Genomic DNA, 17,983 nt, shown 5'->3' on the forward strand with positions numbered 1-17,983 from the left:
GATATAGCAGAGAGACAGAGGATGCATAGTCAACCAGAATTGGAGGACCGATGAACACAGACTGGGATGTAGGGCTGGAGGAGGTTGAAGAGATAGGGTATGTTGATGCTGTGGAAGGATTTGTAAATGAGGATAATTACTTTGAATTCAATGGATTTGGAGATGGGAAGTGAATGGGGCTTACAAGGACAGGGACAATGAATGAGCAAGCACTTTACAGGATGCAGGCCTAGGAGTTTGAGAGATTTGAGAGGCTTTAAGCAGGGTGGAGCTTGAAAGACAGGTAAGAAGTTTGTCTGAGAAGTTAAGATAACAAAGGTGTGCACCAGTGGCGGTAGGGCAGAGTCAAGGATGGAGGTGGATCAAGTTATGGAATTAGAAGCAAGCAGCCTAGATGACAGACAGGATGTCGGACTTGAAGCTCAGCTCATGTTTGAACAGGACGTTGTTGAGCTCAGCCTGAGCAAGCAGCCAGCAGAGGTGGATGGAGTTGGGGACAAGGCTACAGTACTTTGGTGGGAGCTAAACAGGATGGTTTCATTCCTGCCAATGTTTGGTTGAAGAAAGTTCTGGTTCCTCCATGACTTTACTTGATTGCAGACAAGCAATCTGACAGTGCAGTGGTGGTCATGGAGAGGTATAGCTGTAGATCAACATACATATGGAAGCTTGCCCCATGTTTATGGATAATGTCGTTGAAGGACATTTGGTAAATGAAGAAATGGGAATGAGAATGGAATTTTGGGACATTCCTGAGGGTGACCACAGATGGATGGATGTGTGTGTGTGCGCGTACTTGCCTTGCGCAAACATTCCAAGAGAAAACATTGTACCAAATGTCAAATAAAGACAACTGATGGATTCACAAAAGCAAAGGGGGACTTTTCCCATTAGCACAAGCTGCCAAGAGTGAATTCTCACACATAAGCAATGGTTATTTGGAGACATTTTAGAAATAAAACAAAACCAAATGACTAACCAGATGAACAAATAAAATAAAGACATCAAATTAAATGGCAGTTAGAGCTGCTGACTGGTTTACATGGCAGATGTCCCTGAAGAATGAGCATTTTTTACATTGCACTTTTGAGGAACTTATTTTTCAAACAAACGTTTGGAGATGTTGCCCGATTCTTGACTTCTTTTGTCTTCACAATTTTTATAGTTGATCAAAACATTTGTTTACTCCTATCTTTTAATCTTCTGCCCTCCCATGCCACATTTAAGCTCTACTCCTCCTATGCCATGAGTAAGTTTGCACCCTTTCTATGCTTTGTACAGAGTGGAAATCTGCTCCCAGGTATCTGCCATTAATACTTTTTAGTTGGCTGTTAGAAAGTGGCCATGAGCTGTTTCAAGTGACTTGTCTTCCCATTTTCTTTCTGCCCATTTGTCCCGGGGAAGCTCTTTGATGTCCTAATCAGGAACAGGAACTTGACATACTGGGATTCATCAGTGTAAAACCAACTACAGCTCTGTGATATTGTAAATGTAAATCAGGTGAGTAACTTGTACACAATTGCATGCATCAGGGTTTGTTGCTATAGATTAATCATGACCGTGTTAATTTGGCTGTGCAAAAATGCAAACAAAACATGCTTGAGTTTTTACCTTTTTTGGTAGAAATAATAAAAGTTATCATCCCTCATCACTTTCCATGTCACTGACTTCTGTGAATTCATCCTTTTACTGCTTTATTGGCCAGTATTTAAACTTGAGGCCTACGCCTACAAAACCACTACCTGATGCACAGCAAATATTTTTGCCATTTTCCAGGCATGTGTTAACCTTATACTCCTTTAAAATGTACTTAGTCAGGCTGTGGTTGTCATTGGAATCACAGTATCCTCTTTAGACTGAACTAGAACTCAATGAGTCTTTGATTGCAATGAAAATTAAACGGTGAACTGTTACAACAGGTACAATGTTGATCAATAAAAGGCAATAGCAATGTGTTTGGATTATGGCATGAGATGCAAACTTAGTTGAAAGGCTAAACTCAACACAACTCAAATAACACAAATGCCAAACAATGTTATAGGTACTTGTGAGCAATACTCACTGTAGAACTAACAAGACACAAATTAAAAACACTCACTAGCTTTGAGTTATCCCATGCTGATAAATATACCCGGGAACTTGATGTTTCAACCCAGTTGCTGTAGGCTGTTTTGTCCTAAGCAGCTTTTAGAATTGTAATATGCCTTCAGATGCCCAATACCAGAATTTACTATCTTTTAAAAAAAAGATAACTTCAATATAATAAATGGGTACAAAATGTAATCTTTTGAATTAAAAGCAATATTCTCCTTGAAGTGTCAGTATTCCAGTTCCTCATCCTTTTGTAGGATTGCAGTTTGTTCATCTGCAACAAAATGATAATTTGAGCCAAAGCCCATGCTTCCATTAACCATGTACAATCTGCTTCATTATAGATCCTGCCCTCACTCATCTAATTGCCTGTAGGAAAGTTAAGTTCTGCAAAATTCTCCCCGATAACTTCCTACCCAAAGGCAATCAAGCAAAATTCTAACATCAGCATATAATGACATTGAGTGATTTTATAAAAAGGGTCAAATTAAATTCCCCATTAGATTGTAAGGGGTGCAAAGCAACTGATTACTGTGTAAAACTACCAGCATCACTTATGTGACACAGCTGTATAACATGGAAGTTGCTGCAAACTCTTCCCAACCATGGTTTGTTTCTCTAAGAACATAAGAAAACATGGAACAAGAGGAGATCATTTGCTCTCATCAAGCCCACCCTTTACACAGATCATGTATAATCTGATCGATCATGGACTCAACATCACTCATTCAATCTTCTTTGGAAAGTTCTACATAAATACTTCCTGATCCACAAATTTGATAGCAAAACTCAAAAATACTTCACTATTCAACTGAGGAAAACTGCCCTCCACAGATGACAACCCATCTTTCCCAGATCCAGCAGAATATGAACCATTGTGCCCATGAAATATTTGATAATCTCAATCTATTATTATCTCAAAGCTCTCAAACTCTGTTCCTAACCAAAATTAATTGTTTAATTTTAACATCTGTTATTATAGTTATACATTCTTGCGGATTGTCCTGATTCTAATTCTGCCTGGGTGCATAATCTAGGTCTTAATGTCAACTATGCATACAAGATACAGCAAGTAAGTAACTAATTCATGTCTTGTGCTGTATGACTTGGTCTCATCACCTGTAATGTACTGGGGGTGGACATGGGAAGCTTGGTAAACGCCACATAAAATGCAGCACCTGAATCCCAATCTGTCAATCGTGAAATAGTTGATATTTACTTATCTAGTACTTTGGTGAGAATTACAGCCTAACAAATAGCAGAACCTCCTCTACAAATGGAATGTCTCCTGTACAACAAATCAAATGTGTGTGATGCATGCACTTGATTTAACTTTTATGTGGTCATAAACTACACACTGATACTAAACAAAGCCCCCTAGAGATTTAAGTTAAAGCCTAAAACAAGCGATAAAATAATTTACAAAGTACTCTTAATTAAGTGAAGTATGAGTGAAGGAAACCTCACAACTGGGGAACAGCACTCAAAGAAGCTGAACATCCTTCCTTACCCAATGATATATTTGTTTATTACGTGATTGCGAAGCAATTGGCAATAAACTTATTAAAAAGTTACTTTTGGTTTAATGTGTGCAAAAGTAAATGAAGCTTATTTATGATGTCATAGGAATTGGTTATATTGTGTAAAGTAATTATTAGACAAAAGTGTTGGAAATCCATGGGCCGTGCGGTGCACTTCTGGCATTAATCCTCCAGGAGTGCAGCGAAAGAGGTGGGGAAAATCAAATGAGACAGGCTGCCGTTGTGTGCAGGGACTAGGGTTACCAACTCTGGTTGAACGTATTCTGGGAGGTTCTAGTTAATTCATGCAGTGCAGAGTGCAGCAGATTCGCTTTGTGTGGTGTTGGTCCATGCAGAGTGGTGTGCCATGGGCTTACTTCATGTGATGTGGGGGGAGATTTTCAGGCTACCCACTGGGCAGAAACAGGATGCCCTCAAAATGGTGGGCTATGACTTCCCAACCCATTCCCGTCCTATGCCTTATATAGGACCCCTATTTTAGGACTAACTGGGTGGAGGGGTGTCGTGCATGCTCTGCCCAGTTTCATCTCTTGGTCTAGTCAACGGGGAGCTCAGAACATAGATTTCAATTATCATTGTGGGGCCAGGAAGAGCAGGGGTGTTCCTCCAGGTTCTATAAAAACCTAGGCCTCTGCTACACCACATCCTCTCCCATTCCGAAAACAGATTCCCCGCACCCCCCCAAACCTGACGTACAATTTTCTCGGCCTGGAGGCTGGCCAGGCAGCCTGAAATACAGCAAAGTGGGCGCCAGTGACCTCAGCTGCTGACCCTGCTGAAGAATCCGGGGTCAGGTGGAGGTCACCTCAGTAGCATGTGTTTGGCAGGCACTCATGCCACTATTACCTCATTTTGTGCGCTTGTGGCCATGATTTTTTGGGCCTTTGCTCTCATATGTAGAGTAACTAACAAAAAATCATTGTTAGGATTCTCAGAGGCTACATGCGCAGTATAAAGATTAATAATTAACGGGCAGAGAATATTTTGCCTCCTTAGCAGGAAGCTAGTCTTTGAGGGGTTTCATTGGCACGGTTTCAGATATGTGCAAAGATGAAAAAAATCTTATAAACCTAGGCTTTTACACAATTCTTCCTAGAGTTTCCCTGAAACTCCAGGAAGCACAGCTATATTTTTCCTTTCCCCTGGAATAGATTGTCAGAGATCACCAGGACACCTATTTCCAATAGAAAATCAGATAAATGGACACACACTCAACCATTGGACCACCAGGGAAACCAAGTATATGATGGACCGGACACCACAAGCAAATAAGGTCGAATACCCACCCTCACAAGGAGGGTTTTTAAAAAACACAAATGCCACTAGCCTTTACGATAGTAGATTCAGCTACAGACACCAGCCATCATTGAGGAGTAACATTTAGCAAGTCATTGAGGATATGTTGCCTCACTAAAATTCTGTGGCAATTGCAAGGACCAGGTACTTGCTCAAATGGATATATTTCCCTCTAAATGTATAATCTACTTTTATTTTAATAGATAGAAGCATTTGAACCCACAGCCACCCAAAATTGATCCATGTCACATTTTCAGTTTGGTTTGACACTTGTTTCTGGTACAAGATTTGCTGCAAATTAAAGAGACACCAAGTAGCATTTAATTTTCATTTATCTCTAACTGAAAGCTGCGGGAATAGACTTCCTAATTAAAAATAAATCAAAAGCCCTGTTTGAAGCAATTGTTTCATTGATTATAATGAGCCAGTGCTTCTATGGCTAGTATAGCCAGTGAAAGAATAGTACCAGAAAAAGGAACAATGCCAAGTCCCACCAGCTAGATGTTGGACTTAATGTGTCAATTTATTACAATCTAGTCAGAAGGCTGGACAAACCTTTTGGCCTGCCATTCGCAGCATATCACTTTTGGGCAAAGAGCATTTGTCTCCCACACAGCGACTCCAGTTAGTTACAGATAGAGAGCAGATCCTGAAATCTGCAATGAATACCCAGCATTTATTAGTTCCACAGCAAGCTAAATAAAATGTTAGTGAGACATTTCAATGGTATTGTGGGAGTGATAAGGCAAATTAATTGTGACGGTGAGTGAATGGATAAAGCATACTTTACAAAATATAAATGTTCTTAAAACCCATACATGTAGAAGTGCGATGGACAAATGATGTGATCCAGAGCTGCAAAGGAGCCATGAAGTGAAGACACGTTATAAATTTCCTGCAAAAATCATTTTAAGATCAAAAGACTAATTTCTTCAGCCGGCACAGTCTCGGTAAGTATGTAACTACCCATTTAAACTCACTTAGCTTGGTTGAGCTTGCCCGATGCTAGGAGAGTCTGGACTGTGTGCCAGCGCCCACCTTTCCCAACCTTGCCATTGGCAGCTTCACCCCGATTACTGTTGGAAGATCCGCTGCTCTTCATGCTGTTGCTGCGGGTTTGCTTCTCGGCCGTGCGTGTTTCTTTTTCAGCTACTGGAGCTTTGTTACCGGACATGAGAGAGCCACTAGTACGGACAGGAAGCAGAGTGGACAGAGAGTGAGTCAGCCCTGATTGGAGTAAAGCAGTTCTTCTGCTAAAGCGCAACAGTGCACACCTACAGAACCCTTTCTTCCAAAGCTCAAAAAAAGAAACAGCAAAAGGGGATTAAACAGTCAGAGAAATTCTGTCAACACCCATATTATTGATCAGACAACCATTTTTCATATGCAACCTTTTTTTAAAAAATTAGTTCTACTACACAGTGTAATGGAGGGAACACTTGTACAGGCCTCAACGAGCAACCCCCTGCTATTCCACACTTGGGAGAAGGATCAGATGAGGAAGGATTTGCAGCTGTGAACATCAAGCAAGGTACATGATCAGGAGGGTTGTTCGTCTCCATGGGGTCAAGTTGTCCATGGGATTGTAGCGGGATTGGGAGTGGATGATTGGTTGAATGGGTGGGAGACAGAGGGACAGAGGGAAGCGTTACATACTATAGACAACCAAACCATTGAAAGAAACTCACTTGAGTGAAAGTCGTGGGTCACCATAAGGTGCATAAGGCGAAATGTTTAGAATGAACTCCTTTGGAGGGTAGGAACTCCATTTCTTTTGTACTGTGCTGTCATTGTTATTCCAAAAGTCTTTGTCAAGATCACTAGAGCAGCAGAGAGAGAAGAAGAGGGAAAACACAACAGAAGCTGAAATATGAAAAAATGACTGTTAAATTCTGGAATTTGTCTTTCTTATCACTGAAGGTGAATAGTAGGTCAGGTGGTGATAGAATTCCCTGTCAGAGGAAACACCATTAAACAACTGGGTTCAACAGTCTAACAGTGTTAATGCCAAAATCTTTGGGAAACTTAAAATCATAATTTTTCTCTAAGGTTTGGCTTAAAGAGAAAACAAGGGCGTTAGTCAAGGGACTTAAGAACATTAACATGCTGCTAAGTGAGGGACATACTGCAGGGAGAAAAAAGCTAGAGTTTGTTAGTCAGGAACAAGTCAAGTTAGGTTCAATAGAAAATGGCTTCCTCTGATGACTCTTTCACAAAGCTCATAGTAATTGAACTAAAATTAATACTGATTGAAGGCATGATGGGTCTGTAGTAATTTAAATACTTTATGTACACATGCCCCTAAATCCCCTCTGCATGGGCTCTACTTCCTTAAGACATAGCTAAAGTATGGAGGAAACATTTGCCCAAATGCATTTACCCTAATGCATGATGCCACTCAACTTGTTTAGCAGATTTTGAGACTGTTCTGCTACTGTGTTTATAAACTCCACTTCTGCTAATCTTTCTTTCACCAAACCTGATTTATATTTTAAATGCAGCATTTGATTGGTAAGTCAAGCAGTGCAGAGACACATATTAACTTATAGTAAACCTCAGACTTCAAAGACTATCTGTATACCTTGAACTGTTTAATTAATTGCAACCTATTATCACACATATTATGAAGTGACTAGATCAAAAAAAGTAATTCATGTACTTGAATAAGGGGGGGAAAGAGAGATCAAACACATATGGTTAGGTAGCAGTAGTGCTTCGTCACACCTCTAACAAGAACAGTGAGCTCTAACATACATCATTGTGAGCCAGATAAAACTAGTCACAGCAATCATGTCATTCTGAGAAACACTGTTTAAATTGATTTCTCAAACATCATCATAAAATTTTAAATAAATCCCAAGATACTATATATGAATTGGGCCTTGCAACAAAGCAAATAATATATTTCTGATATGTAGCAAATAGCCTTAACCCTTCCCAGGACTATAGAAATATTTATTTATTTACCATGTTCCAAAAACTATCTAGAAATAGGATTTACCAATTTGTTTCTCCAAGCCATTTGTCTCATGTGACTGTCCTTCCACTTTGATCTCTGCCAAGTTTAAGAACACTGAGGGTGACATAACCATTGGACTCCAAGACACAAACAGTGGTTGGGTAAAGAGACATCACTTTCCAGAAAATAATTTCCACTGTTGTTTACTGAGGCCAGCAAATAATAACAGAATATAAAGACTATGGCTCATTGACATCACAAAATATAGGCTACATCCTACCACAGTGGATAGAAATATTTACATTTTACAGCAAATTTTTGTGTTTATTACAGCGAGGGAGGTCAATGTGGGATGGATTTTTTTGTGTGTCACTTTTAGCATTAAACACCACAAGGCCATCTATAAAAGGTTAGATGTAGAAGAAATCTCCCACTATACTATCTTATCAAGCACTACCAGGTCAAGAATAGAACATGTTAGAAGCAGCATACTGTGTCCATCACACTACCTATGAGTGCACCTAGTTAAGGTATAGCAGAGTTATTTGCAGAGTAAAGCTCCCTCTACAGTGCACTATCAAGCATTACCATAGCAAGTATAATATACATGCAGAGTAAAGCCTATCAAACAATCCCAGGTCAGGCATAATAATTGGATTAAGAACAGTGTAAGCATCAATGCATGGCTTGACATGGTGTAGAAGGGTTTCAAATTTCTAGGGTCTGAGGAGAAGTTCTGCAGATGGAATGGTTTCACCCAAACCAAAACAGTACCAGTATCCTTGCATAGAGAGAGAATAGAGAAGGGAAAATGTATACTAGTAAGACTAAGCAGTCAGTATAGATCTGTCAAGGGCAGATTGTGTTTGACTGATTTAATTGCATTTTTTGAGAAAATCACAATGTAGAGATAAAGGGAAATCAGTGGACCTCGGTTTAATGCCTCTTGTATAAATGGATTTTCAGGTAGTTTGATAAGGTGCTGCATAAGACATTTGTTATGAAGATGAAAGCACATTGTTCATCCTAGTTTGGCATAAAAATAAAACAAAAAAGGTGACTCAACTGTGGCTAACAAGGGAAATTAGGGATAGGATAAGATCTAAGGAGAGGACATATAAATTGGCCAGAAAAAGCAGTAAACCTGAGGATTGGGAGCAGTTTAGGATTCAGCAAAGGAGGACAAAGGGATTAATTAAGAAGGGGAAAATAGAATATGAGAGTAAGCTTGCAGGGAACATAAAAACTAACTGTAAAAGCTTTTATAGATATGTGAAGTGAAAAAGATTGGTGAAGTCAAGCGTAGGTCCCTTGCAGTCAGAATCAGGGGAATTTATAATGGGGAACAAAGAAATGGCAGACCAATTAAATATATATTTTGGTTCTGTCTTCACAAAGGAGGACACAAATCACCTCCCAGAGATGTCGGGGAACATAGGGTCTGATGAAAGGGAGGAACTGAAAGAAATCAGTATTTGTAGGGAAATGGTGTTCAGGAAATTGATGGGATTGAAGGCCGATAAATCCCCGGGGCCTGATAATCTACATCCTAGGGTACTTAAGGAAGTGGCCCTAGAAATAGTAGATGCATTGCTGATCATCTTCCAACATTTGATGGAATCTGGAACAGTACCCATGGATTGGAGGGTAGCTAATGTTACCCCACTATTCAAAAAAGGTGGTAGAGAGAAAACGGGGAATTACAGACCGGTAAGCCTGACATCGGTAGTGGGGAAAATGCTAGAGTCCATTATAAAAGATGTACTAGCAGAGCACTTGGAAAACAGTGACAGGATCAGACAAAGTCAACATGGATTTACAAAGGGTAAATCGTGCTTGACTAATCTACTGGAATTTTTTGAGGATGTAACTGGTAAAATAGATAAGGGAGAACCAGTGGATGTGGTGTATTTGGACTTTCAGAAGGCTTTCGATAAGGTCCCGCATAAGAGATTAGCGTGTAAAGTTAAGGCACATGGGATTGGGGGCAAGGTACTGACTTGGATAGAGAACTGGTTGGCTGACAGAAAGCAAAAAGTTGGAATAAATGGGTCTTTTTCCGAGTGGCAGGCAGTGACTACTGGGGTACCGCAGGGATCGGTCCTAGGACCCCAGCTATTCACAATATATATTAATGATCTAGACAAGGGAACTAGATGTAATATCTCCAAATTTGCAGACGACACAAAGCTGGGTGGGCGTGTATGCTGTGAGGAGGATGCCGAGAAACTCCAGGATGATTTGGACAGGTTGGGTGATTGGGCAGAAGCATGGCAGATGCAATATAACGTGGATAAATGTGAGGTTATCCACTTTGGTAGCAAAAACAGGAAGGCAGATTATTATCTGAATGGCAATAGATTGGGAGAAGGGGAAGTGCAACGAGACCTGGGTGTCCTTGTGCACCAGTCGCTGAAGGTAAGCATGCAGGTACAGCAGGCGGTTAAGAAGGCAAATGGTATGTTGGCCTTCGTAGCGAGAGGGTTTGAGTACAGGAGCAAGGATGTCTTGCTGCAGTTGTACAGGGCCTTGGTGAGACCACATCTGGAGTATTGTGTGCAGTTTTGGTCGCCTTATCTGAGGAAGGATGTTCTTGCCATGGAAGGAGTTCAGCGAAGATTCACCAGGCTGATACCTGGGATGGCAGGAATGACGTATGAGGAGAGATTGGATCGATTGGGCTTGCACTCGCTGGAGTTTAGAAGAATGAGAGGGGATCTCATCGAAACTTATAAAATTCTAACAGGACTAGACAGACTAGATGCTGGAAGAATGTTCCCGATGGTTGGGGAGTCCAGAACCAGGGGTCATAGTCTAAGGATAAGGGGTAGGCCATTTAGGACAGAAATGAGGAGGAATTTCTTCATCCAGAGAGTGGTGAACCTGTGGAATTCTCTACCACAGAAGGCAGTAGAGGCCAATTCATTAAATATATTCAAGAAGAAGTTGGATATATTTCTCAAGGCTAAAGGGATCAAGGGGTATGGGGAGAAAGCAGGGACTGGGTACTGAATTTGGATGATCAGCCATGATCGCATTGAATGGCGGAGCAGGCTCGAGGGGCCGAATGGCCTACTCCTGCTCCTATCTTCTATATGTAGAGAGAGAGATGGCTAGGGCATAGAAAGCAATCATATGGATAAGTAGATTTTTTTTTGGATTGCCAGGATGAGAGTAGTGGTGTGTCTAGAGATCTGTGCTGGGACCTCTTATTTCTATTTTTTATAAATGACTTGGACATAAACACAAGAGGAATGATATCAAAGTTTGCTGACAGTCCCGAATTAGGAAACACAGTAAACTGTGAGGAAGAATGCAGGAGATTGTCCGACAGAGGTACATTAGTGGTGTGGGCAAATAGGTGGCAGATGCAGTTCAGTGGAGTTAGCACTTGAGTAAGTGGTTTAGTAGTATGAACCATATGGAACTGGAATGAACTGGTAAAAGACCCACAGGTGACATGAATAAACTTTTTTTTTTAACAGCGAGTTATGATGATCTGGAATGCTCTGCCTGAAAGGATGTTGGAAGCAGATTCAATAGTAACATTCAAAAGAGAATTGGATAAATATTTGAAGGAATTTTTTATTTTTATTTACAGGGCTACGGGGAAAGAGCAGGGGAGTGGGATTAATTGAAAAGATCTACCAAAGAGCCAGCACAGGCACAATGGGCTTAATGGCCTCCTTCTGTGCTGTGTCATTCTATGATTCTATGATTTTTAAGCTGTACATCTGAATTTACTAGGGACCAGGCTGAGACTTGGCATTTAGAATCTTCATTGTCTGCAGAGGTGGGATTTTGTTCCCAGTCTGGTCTGGTTTGTACCCACAACCCAGATCAACTACACCACTCAGTGCTCTTTTCCTTCAATATATGAATGAGCCAGAATTGTTGAAATAGCAAGCAGCAGAGCGCTGGAATAATTTCCACTCTAGAAATACTTGCTTTCAGTTGTTCTACTTAAATCTGTAACAAACTCCAAATATACAAGATATACATCAAAAAGGTCAAGCACTTGCTGGTAGCAAGTATGCCTTTCCTGGAGGAGAGGATGACAAAAGGGAATATGAAAAGTTTAGGAAAGATGTATAAAAAACAATTAGGAAGGCAAAGAGAAACTATAAAATTAAATTATCAATGAATATAAAAGGAAATAGTAAAGTATTCTACAGACTCAAATACAGTAACTAAAGAAAAATCAGGAAAGTGATAGGGCCACTAAGGGATACACATGATAAATTCACAGGTAATGACAGCAAACTGGCAGAAATATTAAATAATTACTTTGCCTCAGTATTTATCAGGGAGACAAACATGGTGGGCATGACATCAGAAGAAGTCAAAAAAAATAAAGACATTTAAGACAGAAAGGGGGAGATAATTGATAAACTCATCAAACTTAGAGAGGATAAACCTCCTGGTCCAGATGGATTGCATCCACGCGTATTAAAAGAAGTTAGGGAATAGATAGCAGAGGCACTATTACATATATAAGGGATTAGTGCCAGAGGACTGGTGGACAGCTAATGTGATTCCTATATTTAAAAAGGGAGATAGAACAAGTCCAGGGAACTATAGACCAATTAGCTTAATGTTGGTAGTAGGAAAGATACTGGAATCCTCACTCAAAGATGTAATAGAAAAGCATCTAGAAACTGAAAATATAATAAAAATAGTCAGCACTGGTTCCAAAAGGGAAGGTCATGCTTGATGAACCTTATTGAATTCTTTGAAGTAGTAACAGAAAGTGTAGGCAAGGGTAATGCAGTAGATGGATTTTCAAAAGACCTTCGATAAGGTACTGTAGAGTTGATTCATGACTAAGGTCAGAACATGTGGAGTCAGGAGACAAGTAGCAGAATGGATAGCAAGCTGGCTACAAAACAGAAACAGAGAGTAGAGGTTAAAGGTTGCTAGTCAGACTGGCAAAAGGTGGGAAGTAGTGTTCCACAAGGATCAGTGCTGGGATCACTGTTGTTCACAATTTACATAAATGATTTGGACTCGGGAATCAAAAGCACAATTTCAAAATTTGCAGACGACACCAAATTGGGGGGTATAGTTAATACAGAGGAGGACTGTGACAAAATACAGCAAGACATTAATAAATTTGCAGAATTGGCGTGTAATTGGCAAATGAACTTCAATATCAATTAGTGTAAGGAGACACATACTCCTTGGAAAATAAGAGTCTAAATGGGGTACAAGAGCAGAGCGATTTGGGGATACTGATACACAAATCACTAAAAGGAGCAACACAGGTTAATAAGGCCATAAAAAAGCAAATAAAGCACCGAGGTTCATTTCTAGAGGGATAGAATTGAAAAGCAGAGAAGTTATGTTAAACTAGTATAGAACCTTGTTTGACCATACTTGGCCTCCATATTATAAAAAGGATATAGAGGGACTGGGGAAGGTGCAAAAAAGATTTACTAGAATATCAGAACTGAGAGGTTATCCCCATCAGGAAAGATTGAATAGGCTGGGTCTTGAGAAGGCTGAGAGGTGACCTGATAGAGGTCTTTAAGATTATAAAAGGGTTTGATAGAGTAGATATAGAGAAAATGTTTCCACTTGCAGGGGACACCAGAACTAGGGGCCATAAATATAAGATAGTCACTATTAAATCCAATCGGGAATTCAGGAGAAACTTCTTTACCCAGAGTGTGGTTAGAATATGGAACTCGTTACCACAAGGTGTAGTTGAGGTGACTAGATTACATGCATTTAGCGAAGCTAGATAAACATGAGGGAGAAAGGAATAGAAGGATATATTGATGGGGTTAGATGAAGTTAAGGTGGGAGGAGGCTCGAGTGGAGCATAAATACCGGCAATAGCCTGTTCCTGTGCTGTAAATACTATAACTAGATAAAAAATCTCAAGTTAATCAATAGGTGTGTGCGCAGTATAAATATCATCTGCACAGGAATTAACTCTACCATTAGTTATTTTGTGCAATGTGCTAGATTGATTGGTAAGATTTACTGCATTCATCTTATTGAGTTTGCAAAGCTATGCCTGAAGAGCTTCCTCAGGGAATTATGCCTCACAATGCTCCAAATTTCTGGTAATACATTTTTAAAGAGGAACTATTATCTTGGTTACATACAATAAGTATTGTCTCTCTATTGTGCTCCCTTTGAGAGCTATATATAGTTTTTAAAAACATGCGACAGTGGGGGTGTGAGGGCCAAATTCTCTGACTTCAGTAAATGTATGTAACCTTGCTGCAAAGAATGTTCCACCCACTCTCCATCACCACCTTCCATCTGCATAGAATCACAGAATTGTACTGCACAGGAGATGATGATATGGCCTGTTGTGCCAACTCTCTGAATAAGCTAACAGCTCAGTCCCATTCCCCATATGTTCACATTTATCTACTTAAAAAAAAAAAATTACAGATTCTGCTTCTATCAATATTTCTGGTATGTCATTCCATGTCCTAACAACTGCCTGCATTCTCCTAACCTCTATGTTTTTTCTTTCGACAATCTTAAATTTACTGACATTGGATACAAAACTGGCTTAGTGACAGAAGGCAGAGGGTGATGGTCGAAGGTTGTTTTTGTGACTGGAAGCCTGTGGCCAGTGGGGTACCACAGGGATCGGTGCTGGGTTCCTTGCTGTTTGTGGTCTACATTAATGACTTGGATATGAATGTAAAAGGTATGATCAGTAAGTTCGCGGATGATACAAAAATTGGTAGGGTGGTAAATAGCGAGGAGGGTAGCCTCAGTCTGCAGGACGATATAGATGGGTTGGTCAGATGGGCGGAACAGTGGCAAATGGAATTTAACCCGGAAAAGTGCGAGGTGATGCACTTTGGGGGGACTAACAAGGCAAGGGAATACACAATGAATGGTAAGACCCTAGGCAAGACGGAGGGTCAGAGGGATCTGGGCGTGCAAGTACACAGATCCCTGAAGGCGGCGGAACAGGTGGATAAGGTGGTAAAAAAGGCATATGGGATACTTGCCTTCATTAGCCGAGGCATTGAATATAAGAGCAAGGAGGTTATGATGGAACTGTATAAAACACTGGTTAGGCCACAGCTGGAATACTGTGTGCAGTTCTGGTCGCCACACTACAGGAAGGATGTGATCGCGTTGGAGAGGGTGCAGAGGAGGTTCACCAGGATGTTACCGGGGCTGGAGCGCTTCAGCTATGAAGAGAGACTGGGCAGATTGGGTTTGTTTTCCTTGGAGCAGAGGAGGCTGAAGGGGGACATGATTGAGGTGTACAAAATTATGAGGGGCATAGATAGGATGGATGCTGAGGAGCTTTTTCCATTAGTAGAGGGGTCAATAACTAGGGGGCATAGATTCAAGGTAAAGGGCGGGAGGTTTAGAGGGGATTTGAGGAAGAACTTTTTCACCCAGAGGGTGGTTGGAGTCTGGAACTCACTGCCTGAAAGGGTTGTGGAGGCAGGAACCCTCACAACATTTAAGAAGCATTTGGATGAGCACTTGAAATGCCATAGCATACAAGGCTACAGACCAAATGCTGGAATATGGGATTAGATCAGACAGGGCTTGTTGGCCGGCGTGGACACAATGGGCCGAAGGGCCTCTATCCGTGCTGTATAACTCTATGACTCTATGACTCACATCCAGTAGAAACATTTGTTCCCTGATCAAAAGCCCTCAGAAGTTTGAAGACAAATAGCGTGTAGCTAATATTAATCCAATATTAAACAAAAACACCATAGTGTCCTATACAAGACCATGGTTAGGCCCCAACTAGAATAGAGTAGAATTCTGGTCCTCTCTCATGCTGGGAGTCTGAACCTGGGGTTCCTCTCATACTGAGCAGGAATACTATTGCAACAACACATCAGCAGGGTAAAACTAATCCATCTCATGACGGTCTAACCCCAGCTCACGTTCCACATTATTGGGTGAACAATCCCAACGCTTGCTGAATGCTACTTCACAATGATAGGAAGAGCGGACATTGAAGGATCAAAAAGCGACTATTGTGTTGGGGTCTGTAGGGTGAAAACCAGCAGCAAGCACGGACTCATTGGTACTCTATTTCAGCAATTTTGGATTTTTTCTGCCACTCCCATCCAGTTAGCATGTGCTCACTGGAGTCATCCACTACTCACAAATGAGTACCTGAATCAGCTTTTGAGAAGGCCAATGAACCAACTTCTCACTGAAAAGTTCCAAGACCAATTATCTATAGTATTGCTAGGCTAACCAATTCCTACACTTGCATATGAGGCTGTAGGGGTCTTTCATCTTTATGGCCCTTAGCCCTGGAAAAGCATCAGAGCAGGACTTCTCGATTAATACCTAGTTTAGAATACCTCAGTTATAATGATAGACTCAGAGAGCTGGGTCTTTTTTACTCTTGAAGTATTTAAAACTAAGAGACTACACATGTGGACAGGCTATTTAAGTTAGATAAGTCAGGGAGAATAAGGGGACATGCAAATTAGTTATGTAAGCACAGAACTAGGCTGGATTACAGGAGGATTTTCTTTTCTTTGATGATCATAAACTTTTTGAATAAGTTGCCAGCTCGTTCACAATGTTGGAGCAAGATTAAAGATTACTCCCCCCACCTTTCAGGATAATGAACCAGAAAAAAAGTGGCAAGTCTGGGTCATTTTATAGCTTTGAAAAGGAACTGGATCAATATCGGTCAAGAAAAGGGATTGCAGGTTTGAGATATTGATAGACCTGTTTGATTCATATGGAGTCCAGAAAGAGGGACAGAGATCTTGGGTAGGGGTGAGGGGTAATCCATTTTTAAGATAGCAATACATGTTCTAGGAAAGGAGTGGTTTTAGCAGCCCAACTGACTTTTCTCATTCAAAGCTTTCTTATATTATGATTTTAAAAAGAATCTTAATCTCCAACAGTCTTTCTAGTTCCATTTCTATCTTAGGCCGTAGTATGTCAGTCTTAATCTTGCCTCAAACAAATTTGGTAAGCAATTTACTTGTGTTTAACCATAACTTTGCAGCTTTTGAACAGTGCCTATATCATCTTTAAAAACAGTATAATGCTATTTCCAAAGTAGATTCAACTTTGTAGTGGTATCTGCAGGTAGAGGCTATGATGCTTGGATTTATTTAATGTATTACCAATTCAAGTAGATATCACATAGCTAATTATTACCAAAGTGGCTTCCCTTCATTTAGCTATAGGTCCATTATCAGAACACAAGATTTGCAAAAAAGTGCTTAAAATTGTGGATCAGTTGTAATATCTTTCAGACTGGGTCTTGGTCTGCTGTGGTGGTGCATCATTTCTGCTAGTGGCACTTATTTGTCTCCCACATTCCCCATGACAACCTTTCTTTCCTGCTGCCACTCAACTCCTCATGCTGTGTGGCATCATTGAATTCACTTCTTTTTTCCATATGTTATGTTGCAAACATAACTCAGCAACTCAAAGGTTCTTCATCTTCGCTAGACCAGATGACAAAGCAAATTTAAAAATCTTGATTATTACATCTCTCTGGGACATTATATAAAATCATTAGTTGGGTGACAGAATCATGCTACATACCGTAAGTGCAGCAAGCTGCAGGAATTTTTTGTAGAATAGCATGCTATGACAGATCACATGCCCTATCTATTATCTTTAATTTATAGCAGGCCTTTTGGTTCAAATTCCTCTTCTATTGAGTCTCGAGAAGCGTGTACTACAATGTAACATGTTAAATGAGTCGTTCAATGTCCAGCTCCAATTTTAACAGTCTTGCTTTGATCATGTGTTTTATCCATACCATTCTTGGTACTGGACTTTTTGACATTATTTGCTATGTGTGTACTTTTCCCTTTTTATCATCATTGCGGATTCCATTTTGATTCTACTCTTGAATGATTAAGCCCTCTGAATATGTACTTTATTTCTGAAATTTGGTTACACCGCATTCTTAAAATGTTCATGCTTGGATTTGTGGCTTTATCACATCAACATTTCTTCACTAAACAAGGGTGCTCCGTGATATTTTGCTCCTGCACATTTGGTTCAGCTATGTTCCAATCTAGGAGTTCTAGGCTATCCTTCACTGCATTGCATTCTAAAGCTTTAGCATAAGTGAGGTCAGCTTCTGAAAGGACTAACTTTTGAA

The 17,983-nt window shown here is 40.4% G+C and overlaps 1 protein-coding gene across 3 annotated transcripts in view; it reads right to left on the reverse strand.

Annotated features, from left to right (window-relative positions):
• The window catches only part of LOC147106719 (synaptotagmin-7-like), an 890,706-nt gene that overhangs the window by 219,439 nt on the left and 653,284 nt on the right, over positions 1 to 17,983 (reverse strand). For all 3 annotated transcript variants that reach the window (XM_086007776.1, XM_086007777.1, XM_086007775.1), the window contains exons 4-5: positions 6,617 to 6,748; positions 5,909 to 6,112 (exon numbers count right to left, since the gene is read on the reverse strand). In XM_086007776.1, coding sequence (XP_085863902.1) covers positions 5,909 to 6,112; positions 6,617 to 6,748 — 336 coding nt within the window. The remainder of the gene's footprint in view (positions 1 to 5,908; positions 6,113 to 6,616; positions 6,749 to 17,983) is intronic.

Source organism: Somniosus microcephalus, chromosome 15 (genome assembly GCF_052327205.1).
Source record: "Somniosus microcephalus isolate GS21.2 chromosome 15, FLI_Smic_1.0, whole genome shotgun sequence".
NCBI lineage: Eukaryota > Metazoa > Chordata > Chondrichthyes > Squaliformes > Somniosidae > Somniosus > Somniosus microcephalus.